Source organism: Camelus ferus, chromosome 12 (genome assembly GCF_009834535.1).
Source record: "Camelus ferus isolate YT-003-E chromosome 12, BCGSAC_Cfer_1.0, whole genome shotgun sequence".
In the NCBI taxonomy this organism is placed as follows: domain Eukaryota; kingdom Metazoa; phylum Chordata; class Mammalia; order Artiodactyla; family Camelidae; genus Camelus; species Camelus ferus.
This window is the reverse complement of record NC_045707.1, coordinates 36,514,510-36,530,931: the sequence shown is the minus strand read 5'-3', so window position 1 is coordinate 36,530,931 and position 16,422 is coordinate 36,514,510. Positions and strand designations below refer to the sequence as shown.

Genomic DNA, 16,422 nt, shown 5'->3' with positions numbered 1-16,422 from the left:
CTCTGCAATACTGTGAATAATACTGTAATGTTGAGATGTAAAGATAGACTGTAAAGATGGGAAGATGGAACCAGAGGCACTATCAGACTGCTTAGGTTTGAATCAACATTGTCACTTACTAGCTTGTGTGACTCTGCAAGTTACAAAATCTCTCAGTCCCTCACTTTCCTCATATGTAACATGGGGACATTAGTAACTGCGGAGGGGTCTGTTCACACATGTGAAAATAATAGTTTCCAATACTGGTTGGGTATTTGCTCTTGTCAGATTCTCTTCCAAGTGCTTTATACGCTCTGGGATGTTCACTGTATATGCATGTGCAGGAGACAGAGAGAGGGAGAGGGATTATGAATCTGTGGCTGTGTTGGATACGTCTATTGTTCAATGGGATTATTTTTTAGACAACACTTTTTTCCCCAGCCATCCTAGCAGCTCTGGATTACGCCACTAGAGCTTGTCTCAGTCATGAGACAATCCAACATAAGCTTCTGGATTTGGGTCACAGATTCCACCAAGGGAGTTTGCAGCCTGGCCTCTGAAAGCATCCAACTCACCATAGTCCAGAGCTCGCTTAGTAGCCCTTGCCTTGATTCCAGGGTAAATGGTCTCTGTGGATGAGATGTAGAGATTGCACAGGAGGAGACAACCCCAGAGGACTTGGACCATCTTTGTATGCATCTGCAATTAGCCAACATTTATGGTTCCTTTATTATTCTTGACTTTCATTAATCAATTCGATCTAGCATTTCTAGGCTTTCTCACTTTCATTGCTCGCTTTCAGAACTCCATCCATCCATCCATCCATCCATCCATCAAGTAATCATTTATTGAACATACCAGGACATATTCAAGGTGCTGAGGATGTAGAGATGACCTACATGTGGCTCCTGGCCTTTGCTTCCCACAGACTATTGGGTCAATCAGACATACACACACAGGTGATTATAACACAAGATATAATGTGATGCAATACAATGCAAGAGACTTACATTAAATGTAACAATTTGTATGCACCTTGGGAAGGATAATGGGGTGGAATGGGGGATTCTTGACAGTTTTAGAATAAATGAATCAGTAGTTTAGAAAAGTGGCCTCAGTGGATGTGAGGCAACCACTTATTTACTTAAAGACCCTTGACTCTCCTTTGCCCACAGGATGGGTTTAAGCTCTTAGCATGGCAATCAAGGCTCACAACTGGCTCCAAACTTCTTTCAAGCTCCTATCCCTTCTTTCCTGGCCAAGTGGTAGTGCTCTGAGCTGGTCACACTGAGCTATTTGCTATTTTTCAACTTGTCAGTTCTCTCATAATCGAGGGCTTTTTCTTTAGCCCTCCCAATGTAAACACGCATGCACATACATCTGTCCCTTGGTCTCTTTGCCTCTGGGTCACATACCTACACCTGTATGGTGAATGCAACCTCCAGGGCCAGCTCCAAGGTTCCCTCTGGGAAAGCTTCCATCACCATGCTATTTTGAACTGGGCTCATCACCTTCTCTCTATGCTTCCGCTGCACTTTGTACAATATGTATGAATCCGTGCTCATTTGACACATGATGAGCTTGCAGGCAGGCTCATCACTTCCTCCACTATACCTCCAACTTCTACACCAAGCCAGCATCATTTCACATGGATTTTTACAAATGTCTCCTTACTGGCCTCCTCTGTTTCCCTTGCCCCCTCCTAGCTATTCTCCACACTACACCCAGAGTGGCCTTTTAAAATGAAAGTCATCTTGTCACCCCTATTCCCTACCCCATTAAAGCCCTCCAGTGGTTCCCCATCTTACTTGTCATAAAACCCAAAGCCCTTCCACCAGCTGCAAGGCCCTGCTCTGCTCCACACCTCTACCTCCTTATTGACCTCTTTCCTTAACACACATGCCTGGCTCACCTGGCCCCAGCCCCACTAGCTGACTTGATCTTTCTTGATCACTCTAAAAAGCCTGTATCCTGGGGTCTTTGCACTTGTTGTTCCCTCTGCCTGGGAACAACAGTCACCCTCCAGATAATCACATGGCTGGGCCTTTCACTTTCTTCAGGTATCTCAAGTGTTACCTCGGTGAAGCCTCTCCTGACCACTCTATACAAAACACCCTCCCCCATGACCCTGATATTTCTCATGCCTCCCTTGCTTTATTTTTCTCCATAGCACTTGTCATCATCTAGCATTGTCTACAGTTATTTATTTATTTATTTTCTGTCCCTCCTACTGGAACTTTTAGGCTTCTCGGGGAAGAACTTCATTACTGCAGCACCTTGAACTGCAAGTGGCACATAGTAGGCAATCGGCGAATATTGGATGATTGATTGAATGAATGGATGTCTCTTCCTTGAGACCATAAAGTGGACCAGGTATACCTTTTGAGTTCCCACAGTACTCAGGGCAGTCCTTGATCTTAATATGTACCATCCTGCATTGTGATGTCTTTACTTGCCTGTCCCTTCATCACAAAGATTGTGTCTTTTCCGTAACTCCAGAGTCTAGTACAATGCCTCGCATGTAGTAGATACTCACACAAAAAAATCCTAAATAAATATCTTCTCCCAGGAGAGGAACCACATCTTATTCACTGTTATATTGTCAGCACTTGACATAGAATCAATGGTCTCAATAAATTAATGCCACACCGTTTTCCTGATGAATGAGGCATAGATACCAACAGCAACAGTGACATAGATTTCTTTTAAGGATAGTTGAGTGAGTAATCCATTTACAAGCTTTGTTTCTAGTTCTGGAAGTTTATAAGCTGGGTGAGCTATCATTACTGCATTCACACAGATACCCACTGAGTTAACACACAAACATGAAATAAATCAGGGAAGCATTTGTGGGAGTGGCCAAGGAAAAGAAAGTTCTAGGGGTCATGTATTTAGACAGAGGGAGGAATTAGGCCAGGTGGCTCTGGGAAGGATTCAAAGAGGGACTGGGATTCGGAAGCAGTCCAGATAAATGCAAAGGTCTTTGTAAGAGGTGTGTGTGTGGGGTGCGGGGGAGTGTGGAGAGAGAGTCTGTGCGTGGCCAATATAAGCAAGAGGTTGGATAAAAGGGTGTTGTGTCGGCTCTTGGGTAACACCATACAGGTAGGAATGGGATGATGTAGACAAAGGGGTGTTCCAGAGAATTTATTTGAAAGGAACAGAGCAGTCTGACCAGGAAAGGGAATGTTCAAGCAGGGTTGTTGCTAGCTTATCTTCGGCTTTTCTGTGAAATGGGAAAAGGTGCCCTTTGGAGATACACCAGCCTTCCAGCACAAAGTGGTGCCAGTATAAAGTGTTTTAGGAAAACCCCACACCAGCATATTCAGCTTGTGGGGAAAGAAAGGTCTGCTCCCTCACCCCTTGTGCTGGTATTTTGTTTAGTGCTCAAGCTGCCCAACTCATACAGTGGAACTTTGCTCAGATCAGTGAATGCTCATGACGGTGTTTTGCTAGAGGACCATACAGCTGAGAATTAGGTGCCTGTTCTGTAGTGTATAAGCCCAACTTTAGGTATGAGAAGAGGCTGGCTCAGTCAAGCATTCAACCATTATATTTCTCACTTGATTTCCCAGGAGCCCCCTCTGTGTACTTCCTGTGCAGACAAGTTCCTAAACTCATACCTTGTTTCCTGCCTAAAGCCTATGCTTATGCCATTCCCCTTTCCTTAGGCCTGCAGAAACCCTGTGTATCAAGGTCCATTGTAAACATAGCCTTCTTTCTGAAGCCATTTCTGACTCCCCGAAGCTAATCTCATTTCCTTCTGAACCCCTGGTAGAAATATATATTATTCATGTGTATGTTTATTTTCTTACTTATTGTCTGTCTCCTCTATAGAATGTAAGCGCCATGAGGGGAAAGGCCTCATCAGGTTTGGAGGTGCTAGAGCCTGGCTTGGTGTCTTGGACACAGTGAGTGATTAGTAAGTGTTGGTAGGATGAATCAATGACTCATAAATGAAGGAATTGCCCTTTCTCTGATTCTACATTGTTTATGGTTCTCTGCAGAGATGGTTAACGAAGCATTTATACACTAGGAGAGCATGTTCACTCATCAGAACAGATGTTGGCCACAGTCCTGGAGCAGGGTCAGGGAGGTTAGGTATTGGATCATGGGCAGGACAGGGGTAGTCTTTGAGGAGTGGCCAGTATGGTTGGGGTACTGGAGAGTGGGGTGGGGGACTCAGAGAAGTAACTATTTACTGTTAGATACTGAGGTATTTCAATATTTTAACACTTACTATGGCCTTATGCCTTCAGTGTGATGTCCCAGCCCTGTGGAGTTGGTTTGGGTAACACAGGAGAATCTACAGGAAGAACCTGGGCAGCAGTGCTGGGTGCCGGGCTAAGGGCGGGGGCCTGAGGATGATTAGGGTGAATACAACACTAAGGGGAGCACAGAGGAATGAGACTGAGAGACAAGGGGAAGGAATTCCAGTAGGAGAGGAGGGTCTCTAATCAAGCAATGAGTAAACTAAGGAGGAAATGTGAGGAGTGGGATAAGCAAGTGTGAAGTCCTCTACATTCTGGGAGGCAGGTTGATATTAACAACATTTATACTCAGGATGGATACAGCAGTTACACCCAGTTGCCATTTGTGCTAGGCCTTCCTTGCTCCTTTAGTTGTCTTGGGTGGGTGGTCCAGGGATCCCGAAGAGGGGGATAGGCAGAGGTGGATGGGACTATGGGAATGAGAGGAACACTCCTGGGGCTTAGATTAGTGGCTATTTATCAACTGTGCTTCCACATTTTAACAAATGGTGGAGGCCATACTGATGTGTAGTAATGCTAGTATCACTGTAGGCAAAGAATTGTAAATGGATATGTCATGCCCAAGCAGGCATAAGAGGGGTTTTTAAAAAAACTGAAGCATAGTTGTTTATAATATTGTGTTAGTTTCAGGTGTATAACAAAGTGATTCAGATCGATCGATCGATCGATCTATCTATCTATCTATCTATCTATCTATCTATCTATCTATCTATATCTATATATATACATCTATATATATATACAGATTATTTCCCATTATAGGCTATTACAAGAGAGGGATCTTTTAAAAAAGGAAGACATATACATAGTAGTAGAAAGCAATGGAAAAAAATGTCAGAACAAAAAGTCTATATCCACTAGACTGTATGCAAAGTAATGTAGAAATTATATCTCTGCCTGGCACATAGTCAAAGCATCAAAGTGCAAATCCCTTTGTATTTTTGTTGGGCACAATAAATATTTGCTAATTGACCAACTGACTGGCTTACAAGATTCTGGTTAACTAAGGAAGGTTTAAAAAAGATTGAAAAAAAAAATGAGACAACCAAATCATCACATAAATAGCTCTCCATTTCTATAGTTAAAAAGCACAATAAGCCAAAGCAGAGATATTACTTGTGAATGGAATAACAATTAAAATAATAAATTTGTGTTTCTCTACCATTTACAAAACTCACAACCATCTTTTGAGGTAAATGTTACTATTATCCTCTCCCCATTTTAGACATCTGGACACTGAGGCTTAGAGAGTCTGAATGACCTGCCCAAGTTCACATAGTAAGTCACACCTGGGAATCAAACCTGTTCTTCTGGCTCCTAATTCTAGTGTTTATAATTTTTTTCATTTAATGACTTGATAAGCTTTAGATTTTTCATTTTCATCTGGCAATTCATTTAAATAGGAGTTGCTTGATGTCATCTTAAATGTGGAAATATTCATTAAGCATCTGGAAATTTTCAAGCATCAAAGTGCAAATCCCTTTGTATTTTTGTTCGGCACAAATGGAATTTTAAATTCCCTTCCAACAGCAGAAACCTGTTTTCACTTCTTGGTTAAAGGAAGTTTCTGAAGTGGTATACTTGGAGAGCCAGGAACTCAAAACTGCACATAGAAAACATATTTTTCCTCTAGAAGTTTTACAAGTGAATTAAATTACTGGGCTATAAAGAGAGGGACTGTACGCACCTTTCACTTGAATTGTTTCATTAGGATGCTAATTTATGGGCAGGGGAGGAATGAAACCTTGTCAAGTAAGGAGATGATTCTAAAAGGTTAAGTAATTTGGCCGACAAGTAAGGGCAGAGTGAGTTGCCTGTTGAAAGAAGAGATCCAAGATGATTTAAAAACCTGCCAACAAGTTACCTATTTTGTTGCTTCTGAGGAATTGTTTCTTTCCAATATTCAAAACCACAGAAGTTACTACATTTCCATACCAATGTCTGGACAAAACAACACTTCTAAATTAGATGGCTGTTACCCGAGCCATTCTGATGACTAGAAATAAAAAAACTCAAGCACTACTTAGAAAATTCCTGAGACAGATCCACTTACCACTCATGAAGGAGAGCTTCGATAGACTATGGAAAAATTGATTAAAGGCATGATGAGTGAATGAAATGTAACCCTTAAAATAGAGGCAAAGTTTGAAAAATTAAGTTCAATTGGCTTAAAGAAGCCTGTTCTATAAGAATATTCCAACCTAATGGTTAAGATAAATAATAAAATTGGTAAGAAGTCTAAATCAACAAGTATGGAATATGGGCAGAACTGGAGAATATTTCAAGGGATTCAGCCCACACATCTGGTTTTGTACCAAGATCTCTAATGACAAAGGCCTTGAAAATTTACACCAAGTCTTTCCTCCCCAAATTCCATACTTCACACAGACCAGTTAAACAATCCAGGCAGGTGGGGAGGTCATTTGCTCTGGCAGGATCTAGGTCACTGATATGGTTTAAGAGCTGTTCCCAAAGCATGGAGATCACAGCAGTTCCTTAATCTTAACCACATCAGCTGAAAGACAAGTTAGAATTTTCTGCCACCATACTGAATTCCCCACAGGAGTGGAGGCAAAAATAAGTCCAGACTATTGAGCATTGCTGAATGATGCAAAATTAACATGTAGTCCAAACCAACTCTCATTTCTGTTTTAGAGCTGTTCACAGCCTTCCTGGTGGGCATGAGTGACATAAAACACAGAACACAGAAAAACCTAGGCAGACAATAATAATTCAGCAAATGTGACAGCTGGCTTTTCAAGCTGTTCTACCAGATCTGGGATACCTCCAGTGAGAGGGTAATTCCCACTGGGAGACTATGCACAGACAGAGACCTGAAGTTTGTTCGTGATTCTTACCTCAAGTAGAGGAAGTGTCCAAAGCTGGGGAGCACCTTCGATTCCCTCTGCCTTTGAAGTCGATGTGTTCTCCACTTGAGCCTTGAACTCAGCTGCTGCAAGGACGAGATAATTAAGTCTGAATCATCTGGTGGTGGATTTTTTTTAAATGCCTCTTTCAAAATGTGATACATAATTGCTTCACTTCAATTACCCAATGACATGAAGGAACACTTCAGTCTCTACCTAAATGAGCAGACAATGCCACCTATGCAATAATTATCTCCCTACATACACACACATGCGCACGCACGCGCACGCTCACACACACACACCTCTGTGAGTGTTATGGCTACTTTACCAGAATGGCTTAAGTCAAGAATTTCAATGTATTGAATAAGATGTTAAACTGTATTGAATTGGAAGAGGAAGAATTTTCCTTTCTGGGATAACAAGTCAGTTTCTCCTGGTCAGGGTGCCTGCAGTGGATGGCTCCACTACTGCCCAGAATATCTTTTGGACTTTTGGTGGATCAGTTTAATTCTGAAAGCATGAGGCTTGATATCTAGGCTGACCTAGTTACCATCTTTATCTTTCAGGGTAGGACCACAGATGGCATCTCTGAATGTCTGCTCCTTTTCAGGTTATTAATGACTTCCTCTCCAAACATGCCTTTGAAGTACGTTAGATAGGTTCATCAACTATTATGTAACTCCTTCCCATTCCCATTCCTCATGTTTTAGTCGTTGCATTTCACATGGCCAGGGACATGGTTATATGAAATGTCTAATGTTTTATTTACAATTTTCTGGGTAAGACAAGGTGACCAACTGTCCCGGTTTTCCCAGGATGCAGGATTTTCGGTACTAACCCCAGGACAGTCCCGGGAAAACTAGGAAGAACAACAGGCACGTTCACTTGGCATTGTCCGCACTTCTGACAAATTTTCAGGTTTCTCATCTAACGTACCTCTAAGTTTATGTACCTGTTTAACGTGAGTTTCCTTAGGGGAAGAGTGGGGATAAAAATAGTACTTACCTTGATAGGTGCTGGTGAAAAAAAGATGTTGATAGCTGTCTTAGTCTGTTTGGGCTGCTACAACAAAATAACAGGCCAGTCTAAGCTAAGCTAAGCTTATAAGCTAAGACCACATAGCTTATAAACAATAGAAATTTATTGCTCACTGTTCTGGAAGCTGGGAGGTCCAAGATTAAGGAGCCCGCATGGTCACGTCTTAGTTAGGCTCCTCTTCCTGGTTCATAGCCAGATCCTCTGGCTGTGTCCTCACACGGTGAAAAGAGCTCAAGATCTCTCTGGAGCCTCTTTTACAAGGCTTTAACCTCCAAGCCCCACCTACTAATATCACTACCTTTAGGGGTTAAGATTTTAACATATGAATTTTGAGGGGACACAAACATTCAGACCACAGCAATAACCTATGAGAATGTGCTTTTAAAACTGTGAAGGGCTGTACAATTTTTATTGATTAGTATGTGGTCATATCAATGGCGATATGAGCCTGAAGACACTCTCCTCATAGAATTATTTACTGTCAGTCATCATAGATTAATTCATTCATTAAATCCAGATATTGGGCACCTATTATGTACAAGTTTCTCTTCAGCAAAAAAGATAAAATTCATGTCCACAAGGAGTTTATCTTCTAGCAGATAGAGATATAAAATAAACAAGCAAACAACAAGACAAAATTAAACGTGTAGACTACAACGTGCTACGAAGGAAATAAGGGTGTGTAGTTGCTGCGGTGGTCTTGTAATTGGGAGGGCAATGTAACTGGGGGAAGTGGGCTTCCTCTGTTAGGATGGTCCAGGAAGGCTTCTCTAAGGAGGTGTATTTGAGCTGAGATCTGAGCATTAGAAGCCAGGCAGGCAAAGCACTGAAGGGAATGGGTGGAGGGAACAGCAAAGGTGGGCCAGTGTGTCTGGAATGTAGCAAGGGCAGAAATAATGATATTAAACATCTAAATGGCTATATCAGGTGGGTAGTTGGAGTTTCGAGGAGCTGGCTGGAAATATGAATTTCCAAGTCATCATCCTAGAGGTGGTATTAAAGCCACAGAGGTGGTGAGATCACCTGAGGCTGTTTTCCCTGGTGCATGTGCTACAGGAGGGATGTGGGATAATTTCAGGTGCAACACAGATAAACACTTGAAATTGCATTGTGACTATTTTTAGTACATTAGGGAAAAAAAAAAAAAACAGAACCAGACATGGAAGAAGATGAATGACATGACACATCACATGGGAAAAATTCATAAAGTATCTCTAAATATTTCTGTCCTTTCCTCTGAATCTTCCCCGGGTGGCAGCATCACTCCCTCTCTTCTCTCCCTCTTCTCTGTCTCTGTCTCTCTACCTCTCGTCTCTCCTCCCCAGAGCAGCTTCTTACCTCTACCCTCCTCCCCTGCTCCCCAACTCTCTCCCCACCCATTCCTTTTCTCTGTCAGAAAGACTTAGGTCTTGCTCAGCCTCCTGTTTTTCACATCCATTAACCAGCTGCATAAAAATCTGCTAGACTTAGAAGAAGCTGAATGTTGTAAAATAACAGTATTTTTCCTGGTGCACATGTTAATTTTTCATTTTGGGACACAAGGCCTGAAAGTCTAACCATATTTGGTGAAAACCTGAGTCGTTGTGTATCCTTGGGCTTTTGGCGCAGGATTTGGGGAGAGATCTTGGAAAGGATGGCCTGGATGTAGGATGAGGAGAGAGAATGAAACAGGGGGACTCCAACCCTGCAGCCCTTGAAGGGCTGGCCTCACATGGACCTGCCTGTCCACTCCAACTCTGGGACCTTGGGCAATTCACTTCATTTACTTGGGTTTCAGAACATCATCTATAAAAGCAGGGATCACATTTACTTTGAAGAATCATTATGAGAATTAAACTAAGTGAGCCAGCACATTTAAGTTTCTCCTACAGTGTCAATAAGTTAGAAGCATGGTTACCTGTATTTCCTCTATTATTATTTTCAATTATTAATTTAAAAGTTATTTTGAACAGTTTTTATTTTAAAGAAACATACAGAGCTTAATTTTCATGGTATTTATTTTTTACATTTACCCTCTATTTGGAAATTAATAAAAGCTTTCCCTTTTAAACAAATTTATATACATTTTAAGAAGGGTTGGGTTGATTTATGGGGAAAAAAAGCAAATAACAGTACAACTCATGTGGGATATGGGATAATTTTGGAAAAAGGGGCTCAAATAATTGGAGTTTAGGGAACAAAGAAGAAGAAAGTACAGATAGTTTTATTTCATTTGGGGCCTTAGAAATCAACTGAAGTCTTCCTTTCTGTTCAAGGAATCATTTCAGGGAAAATTTGCCAAATTCATCATTAAAAACAACAACAAAAGCCAGCATCACTATATCCAGTTTTGCTATTTATTTTAGTTTTTCAGATTTAACTAAAGATTTGCTGGGAACTCCTATCTATCCAGCCTACACACGATGGCAATCTAGAATGCAAGATTAATTATTTCACTTACTAGTGGCTGACAGTGTTAGTCTCTGCAGATCAAGGGACACCTTTAATTAAAACTCAGAAAGAAAAATCATAACTAGCTAGAATAATTGTTCGTTAAAGAAAAATGTCAAGATACAGTGTTAAGGAACTGAGCATCCTAGTTCTTGGTTTCTAGAATGTCTGGGCTATGCCCGTATAGAAAGAAGCTATCTGATTATGACTTGTTTTAAGCTTGGAAATGAATTATGTTATTCTTTGTGGGAGACAAAAGTGGGAGGGAACAGGGATTCTGTGTATATGGAGGGAAGAGCCAGATAAAGCAGTTTGAGGGCAAAAGATACTTTGAGCTCTTGTCCCTCACCATCCTCCAACATTTTGTAGTTGGTGAAATCTTGTTAAAAGGAAAACTTGAAGAGGGATATGAGAGGAAGAGAAAAATAAGAGCTAACATTTATTGAGCTTTTGTTATGCTCTGGGTATCATCTGTATATTGACTCATTGAATTCCCATCAAGACTGTTTGAGGTAATAATATTATCTCCATTTTATAGATGAGGAAACTGAGAAGTTAAATAATTTTGCCTAAGTTTAGGCATCACAGCTAGTTTATGGAGCCAGAATTCAGGATCCAGGTGTTCTGCTTCCGAGAGTCACTTAACAACTTTGCTAAGCTGCCTTTAGGAAGGTCATTAAAGGGCAACCCACAGTCTAGGGGATGTGGAAGGTGAGGAGAGAGAAGGATGCTGTTGTTAGGCAACACATTTGGTTTTCTGAGCTGCTAATTGAATCTGTGATACATGTGTTTGTTTGAAATTGCTAATTTATTCCTGACCAGAGGAAGCTGCCTGGAATTAGCATGGCTCTTAAGAGAGATGACCTTACAGTTCACTCTGGAAGAGCTGGAGAGACATCTGGTAGAATCACCCTATTGCCTGGCAGCCTCTCTCCCTTTCTCCCCAGTTTGGTCCCAGACCATACTCCCATTACGTCTGTGTGATGACATTTCTGGGTGGACACTGATGACTGACTCAGATCATGGCCTCCCCAACCAGTCACACTCTGGAATGATTTATGGCAGTGACTCCCTCCTGGTATGGAAAAGTAAACAAACCTATTTACCCAGTAACCTCCAGTTATTGTCAGTTATCTAAAAGGGAGTTACTTTTTTTATTTTTTGCAGTTCAAAGTGAATTTATATTCATGCAAAAATTTAAATGTACATTCATATAACTTTTATGAAACACGAGGAATATTGTGAACTCAAGCAAACAAGACAGTGTGATACAACTCTGAAACGTCTGAGAATCACTGGTGTGAGGCCAATTCAACTAGACAAGGATTTCTCTAGCTAGGCATTACTGACAGTTTGGTCACACAATTCTTCTATGCAGGGAGCTGTCCTGTGCATTGTAGGATGTGTAGCAGCATCCCTGGCACCCTGGTGTTAGCAGCACCACTCCCTTCTACTCTAATTGTGACAAAAATGTCTCCAGACTCTGCCAAATGTCTCTTGATAGGCCTTTGTTGAGAATCAAGAAAATAAAGTATATTAAACTATTCCATCTAGCCCTTGCAGTAGAAAATATCGCTCCTCTTAAGGATCAGATTCTAGTATCCTAATGATACTTTTCTTAATTATCCAATAAATATGTAAATACATTTTCCTGGTAAAAGATTCAAACAATACTGAAGTTTACAGATCAAACCTGAAAATCCTTAATGTTCCCCTACCCACTTTGCCCCTGTCTCTTGTATGCCTCCTTCTTGTTTGCTTTCCAAGAGTATTTTTATTCTTTCCTTTTAATAGGTTCCAGACATCTTCATTTGGTCCACAGATAGGGTCTTAATCATTTCAACAACTACTGAAGATTTTTTTTTCTAACTTGCATGGATCTAATTTCAACTCACAACATTTTAAAAAGCCCATTTCAATTTCTCACCAAGCACAGCTACCTCAAAAGTCTTTTCCAAGTGTGAAAAACAACCACAACCACAGCAAGATCACATGGTATAGACCAGTTCGTTCCCAAAGTGTGGTTTATGGTAGCATCACATGGAAATCATTAGAAATGCAAATTCTCAAGCTCTTGTCCAGACTTGCTAAATTAGAAACTCTGGAGGTAGGGTCCAGCAATCTGTGTTTTTAACAAGCTCTCTAGGTAATTCTGAGACACTCCAAAGTGTGAGAACTATTGGTATGCAGATTAAAGCTCAAGATTCAGGAAAATGGATTCTATTTGTAAGAAAATATTGAAACTAAGGCCAACCTGACTTTCTCTGGTAGAGACAGAATGAAGAGCTTACTTTTCCAAGCAGGTATATCAAGAATTCTGAGATAAGCATGAGTATCTTTATGTCATTTTAAATCTTGCTTAAACATTGGAGGTGGGGGTTGAGAGTTGTTGAACATGGATAAGACGTGCATTTTCTCCTTGAGAAACTCATAACCTAGGATTGGAGAAAGTCTGGTGTGCAAATAATTGCACTATGGTGTGATGGATAACATTGGAAAGTATGTTCCAGGTGCTCCTGGAGCAAAAGGAAGAAGCAGCATACTCTGCTTAAAAAAAGGGTAGGAAAGGTATTCCAGGTAGAAGGATCAGCATGTGCAAAAGCACAGAAGCAAGCTGACTTGATGGAGAGGATGTAAAGGGGAGGAGGAGAGGCTTTTTGGAGTAGCGCAGTGTGAGCAGTCTATATGTGAGGGGTCACTAGGAAGACTGAAGAAAGTGGTTTCCAGCTGGATTATAAAGTGTTTTTGTCATGTACAGAAATTTGATTTATATTTAGAAAACTAAAGGAAACTCAACAATAAGAAAACAAACAGCCCAATTAAAGAGTGGGCAGAAGATGTGAACAGACACCTCACTGAAGAAGGTATAGAGATGGCATATAAGTATACGAAAAGATGCTCAGCATTGTCATTAGGTATTTCTGAATGCTTTGAAAGTTGCAGTGCCTGTTGCTTGCAAACATTAAGGTGACATCCTTCAAAAGAGAAATAAACAAATTCTCAAGGAGGGAGATAGTTGAGAGAAGGGGTATATAATATTCTCATAGAACTTCTTTGTTTTGGAGGATCGTCCTCCAGTGTACCTTAAATCTTGGCTGTGTTTTGGAGATGCTCTGGTCCTCTTCCAGTACCCTCCTACACTCCTGTGGTTGGATTACTTCCTCCATCCCAGTGCTTATACTCTATTGGGCAAAGGGTTGAGACAAGGATTCCAGGTGGATTAGTTTTCTATGGTTGTCATAACAAATTACCACAAACTTAGTGGTTTAAAACAAAACCCAAAAGATATTATCTCACTGAATCTTTACAGCATACTTGTCTGGTATATTTTTGTTACCATTTTCATTTTTATAGATTAGTAACTTATCTAGATTTATGTAGTACTCTGAGGTGAACTGTGGTAAATGTTCTCCAAAGATGGATATCATAGTAGCCTTGCACTACTTTCTCCAAGAATTTATTTCAGAGAGAAATAAAGTTATATCTTGCTTAAGGTCACTATTATTTCAGATCTCTGTTAGAGCAGCTGACGCTGTATCCTAACTGATACAGACTCCAAATATAACCATTTTCCAAGTTCTATTATTTCTACTTCTGAAACACCTTCCCTTCTCATCCCAATGTTTTCATTCCCACTGTCATTTCACTAATTTCTTTCTTCTCCCAGTTACCAAAAGAGCCTCCTAACGGGGCTAGTCACTAATCCAGTGGTTCTCAAGGCAATTTTCCTCCTAGGGGATATTTGGCAAAGTTTGGAGATATCTTTGGTTCTCACAACTGAGGGAGGGTGTTCTAGTGGCATTTTGTGGATAGAAATCAGGGCTACTGCTAAATATCCTACAAGGTCCAGGGTGGGCCTCCACAACAAAGACTTATGAGGCCAAAATGTTAATAGTGCTGAGGTTGAGAAACCCTGATCTAATATATCCCCCACATTCTACCAGTGACAGATTTACATTTCAGATCCGACACATGCCCCTTGTGGTATACACCTCTCAGACTCACAGTCTCCTATTATCTTTTGGACAGTCTTCCAACATTTGGAGAAATACAAATATAATTCTCACTTCCCCAAGGAAGGATTTCAGACCCTATATTTCAGTCTCCTTTGCAGCCAGGGTTCAGTCTCCCTCAAACAGATGTGTCCTTTTGAGCCTTTGATTTAGAAGAGAACAAGGTGAGAAAACAGGCTCTTTTGGAAGCTTGGCATTTTGCTGGTGCAAAAACATTGGCATTTGAAGGTGGCACCCATTCCCCAGTGGTTCCTGGCAGCAGTGAAAGCAGTTTCCTCCAGTGTGGGGTGGGGTGGCAGCAACAGTCCCAGTCATGATAGTTTCCTCATCAGGCCAGTTCTTCAGCATGGATCTGGGCATCACTCCCGGAAGCTTAAGCGGGTGTCACTTCTCCAGCCCTCCCAGAACTCCTCAAGCTATTCAGTATCCTTTTGAATATGCTCCTTTTCTGCTTAGTCAGAGTTATGCTTTATTGCTCAGAACTAAGAACCCTGGTAAAGATCCCCATGCTTAAAACTCTTCAGTGGCTTCGCATACATTCTAGAATGTGTCTCAAATCCTTTGTTTAGCTCAAGGCTTTTCTTTATCTGGGATATACTCATTCTGTCCTCATTGAGCCACTGTATCCACTCTGGCCACACTGAGCCACCCTGGTCCTGCCATCCTTCCTCAATCCCATATTGCTTGCCACGAAAGAACCCTACCAACACAACAATCCTTCCCTGTGTATCCCAACCCCCAGGACTGTTCTTATCTCTATCGTAAACAGGAGACTTTTAATGCTCTACTACAAGAAGGTGATTCACTTACCTGTACACACTGCACAGGTAGGAACATGGCTTTTCAGCACTTAGGATAATATCTGGCGCAAAGCTGATGTTTATTTAATGAATAATGTTTATTTAACGAAGGTCAGACTGTGGACAAGTACTGCCACCTATTGGGAGGAACGTTAATCAACTCTTTTATAATGATGTGGAAAATAGCTATTATGCAAGGATGAAACTTGATGATACTTTCTCATCTAAGTTATCGTTATCATTATTGCCAGACCCTCTGTGGTAGCCAGTCTCCTCCCGGCCCCCAATGGTCCCTGTCTATTGGTACTCATGCCTTTGGGTTGATTCTACCACAATGAAGAGTTTTGTGATCAGTAGACCACAACTGAAGTGATGGTATGTGACTTCTGAAGCTAGATCATTAAAGGCATTGTGCTTCTGCCTTGGTATCTCTGGGATTACTTGCTCTGAGGGAAGCGAGATTCCATGTCATTGGGACACTCAAGTGGCCCCATGGGGAAGTCCATGCAGTGAAAAACTGAGGCTTCCTGCCAGCAGTCATGTGAGTTAGATCGTCTGGCTCGAGTCAAGATTTCAGGTAACTGCAGCCTTGACCAACTGAGTTAAATCTCACGAGACCAAGCCGTGCCCAATTTCCCGATCTATGGAACTTGTGGGACGATAAATGTTTGTTGTCTTAATCTGTTCAGCTTTGAGGTGGCTGTTTTGCAGCGAGAGATTACTAATATACTCTCCGACACAAATTTTGCTCTAACAGGGGGAAACTACCAGAGCCCGGGCTTGGTTTCTCAGAGCGGATGGTGCTGGAGCTGGGCGCCACAAGAAAATGGGGTAAGAACCAGGCACACCAGGGCTTTGCGGAGTGGTGAGCAGTACGGTCTGCAGCATCCCTTCCAACCCTAACGCTCTCTATGCACAACTGTAAAGAGGCGCACACAGTCACCGGCCGCAGAGCGGCGATACCCGCGCCCCGCGGCAGCTCAGCGCCTGCGCAGTGCGCTCCTCGCGCTCCCAAGGGGCGCCG

At 41.6% G+C, this 16,422-nt stretch overlaps 1 protein-coding gene across 2 annotated transcripts in view; it reads right to left on the bottom strand.

Annotated features, from left to right (window-relative positions):
* Positions 1-16,280, bottom strand: part of BPIFC (BPI fold containing family C) — a 48,321-nt gene extending 32,041 nt beyond the window's left edge. The window contains exons 1-4 of one of the 2 annotated variants that reach the window (XM_006189667.3): positions 15,409-16,280; positions 13,669-13,767; positions 7,106-7,200; positions 555-678 (exon numbers count right to left, since the gene is read on the bottom strand). In XM_006189667.3, the coding sequence (XP_006189729.1) occupies positions 555-678 (124 nt within the window). In that variant the 5' untranslated portion in view covers positions 7,106-7,200; positions 13,669-13,767; positions 15,409-16,280. Of the gene's footprint in view, positions 1-554; positions 679-7,105; positions 7,246-13,668; positions 13,768-15,408 lie in introns of those variants that run through there. The other variant, XM_032493379.1, reaches the window with a different exon arrangement.
* Positions 16,281-16,422: the final 142 nt, after the last annotated feature.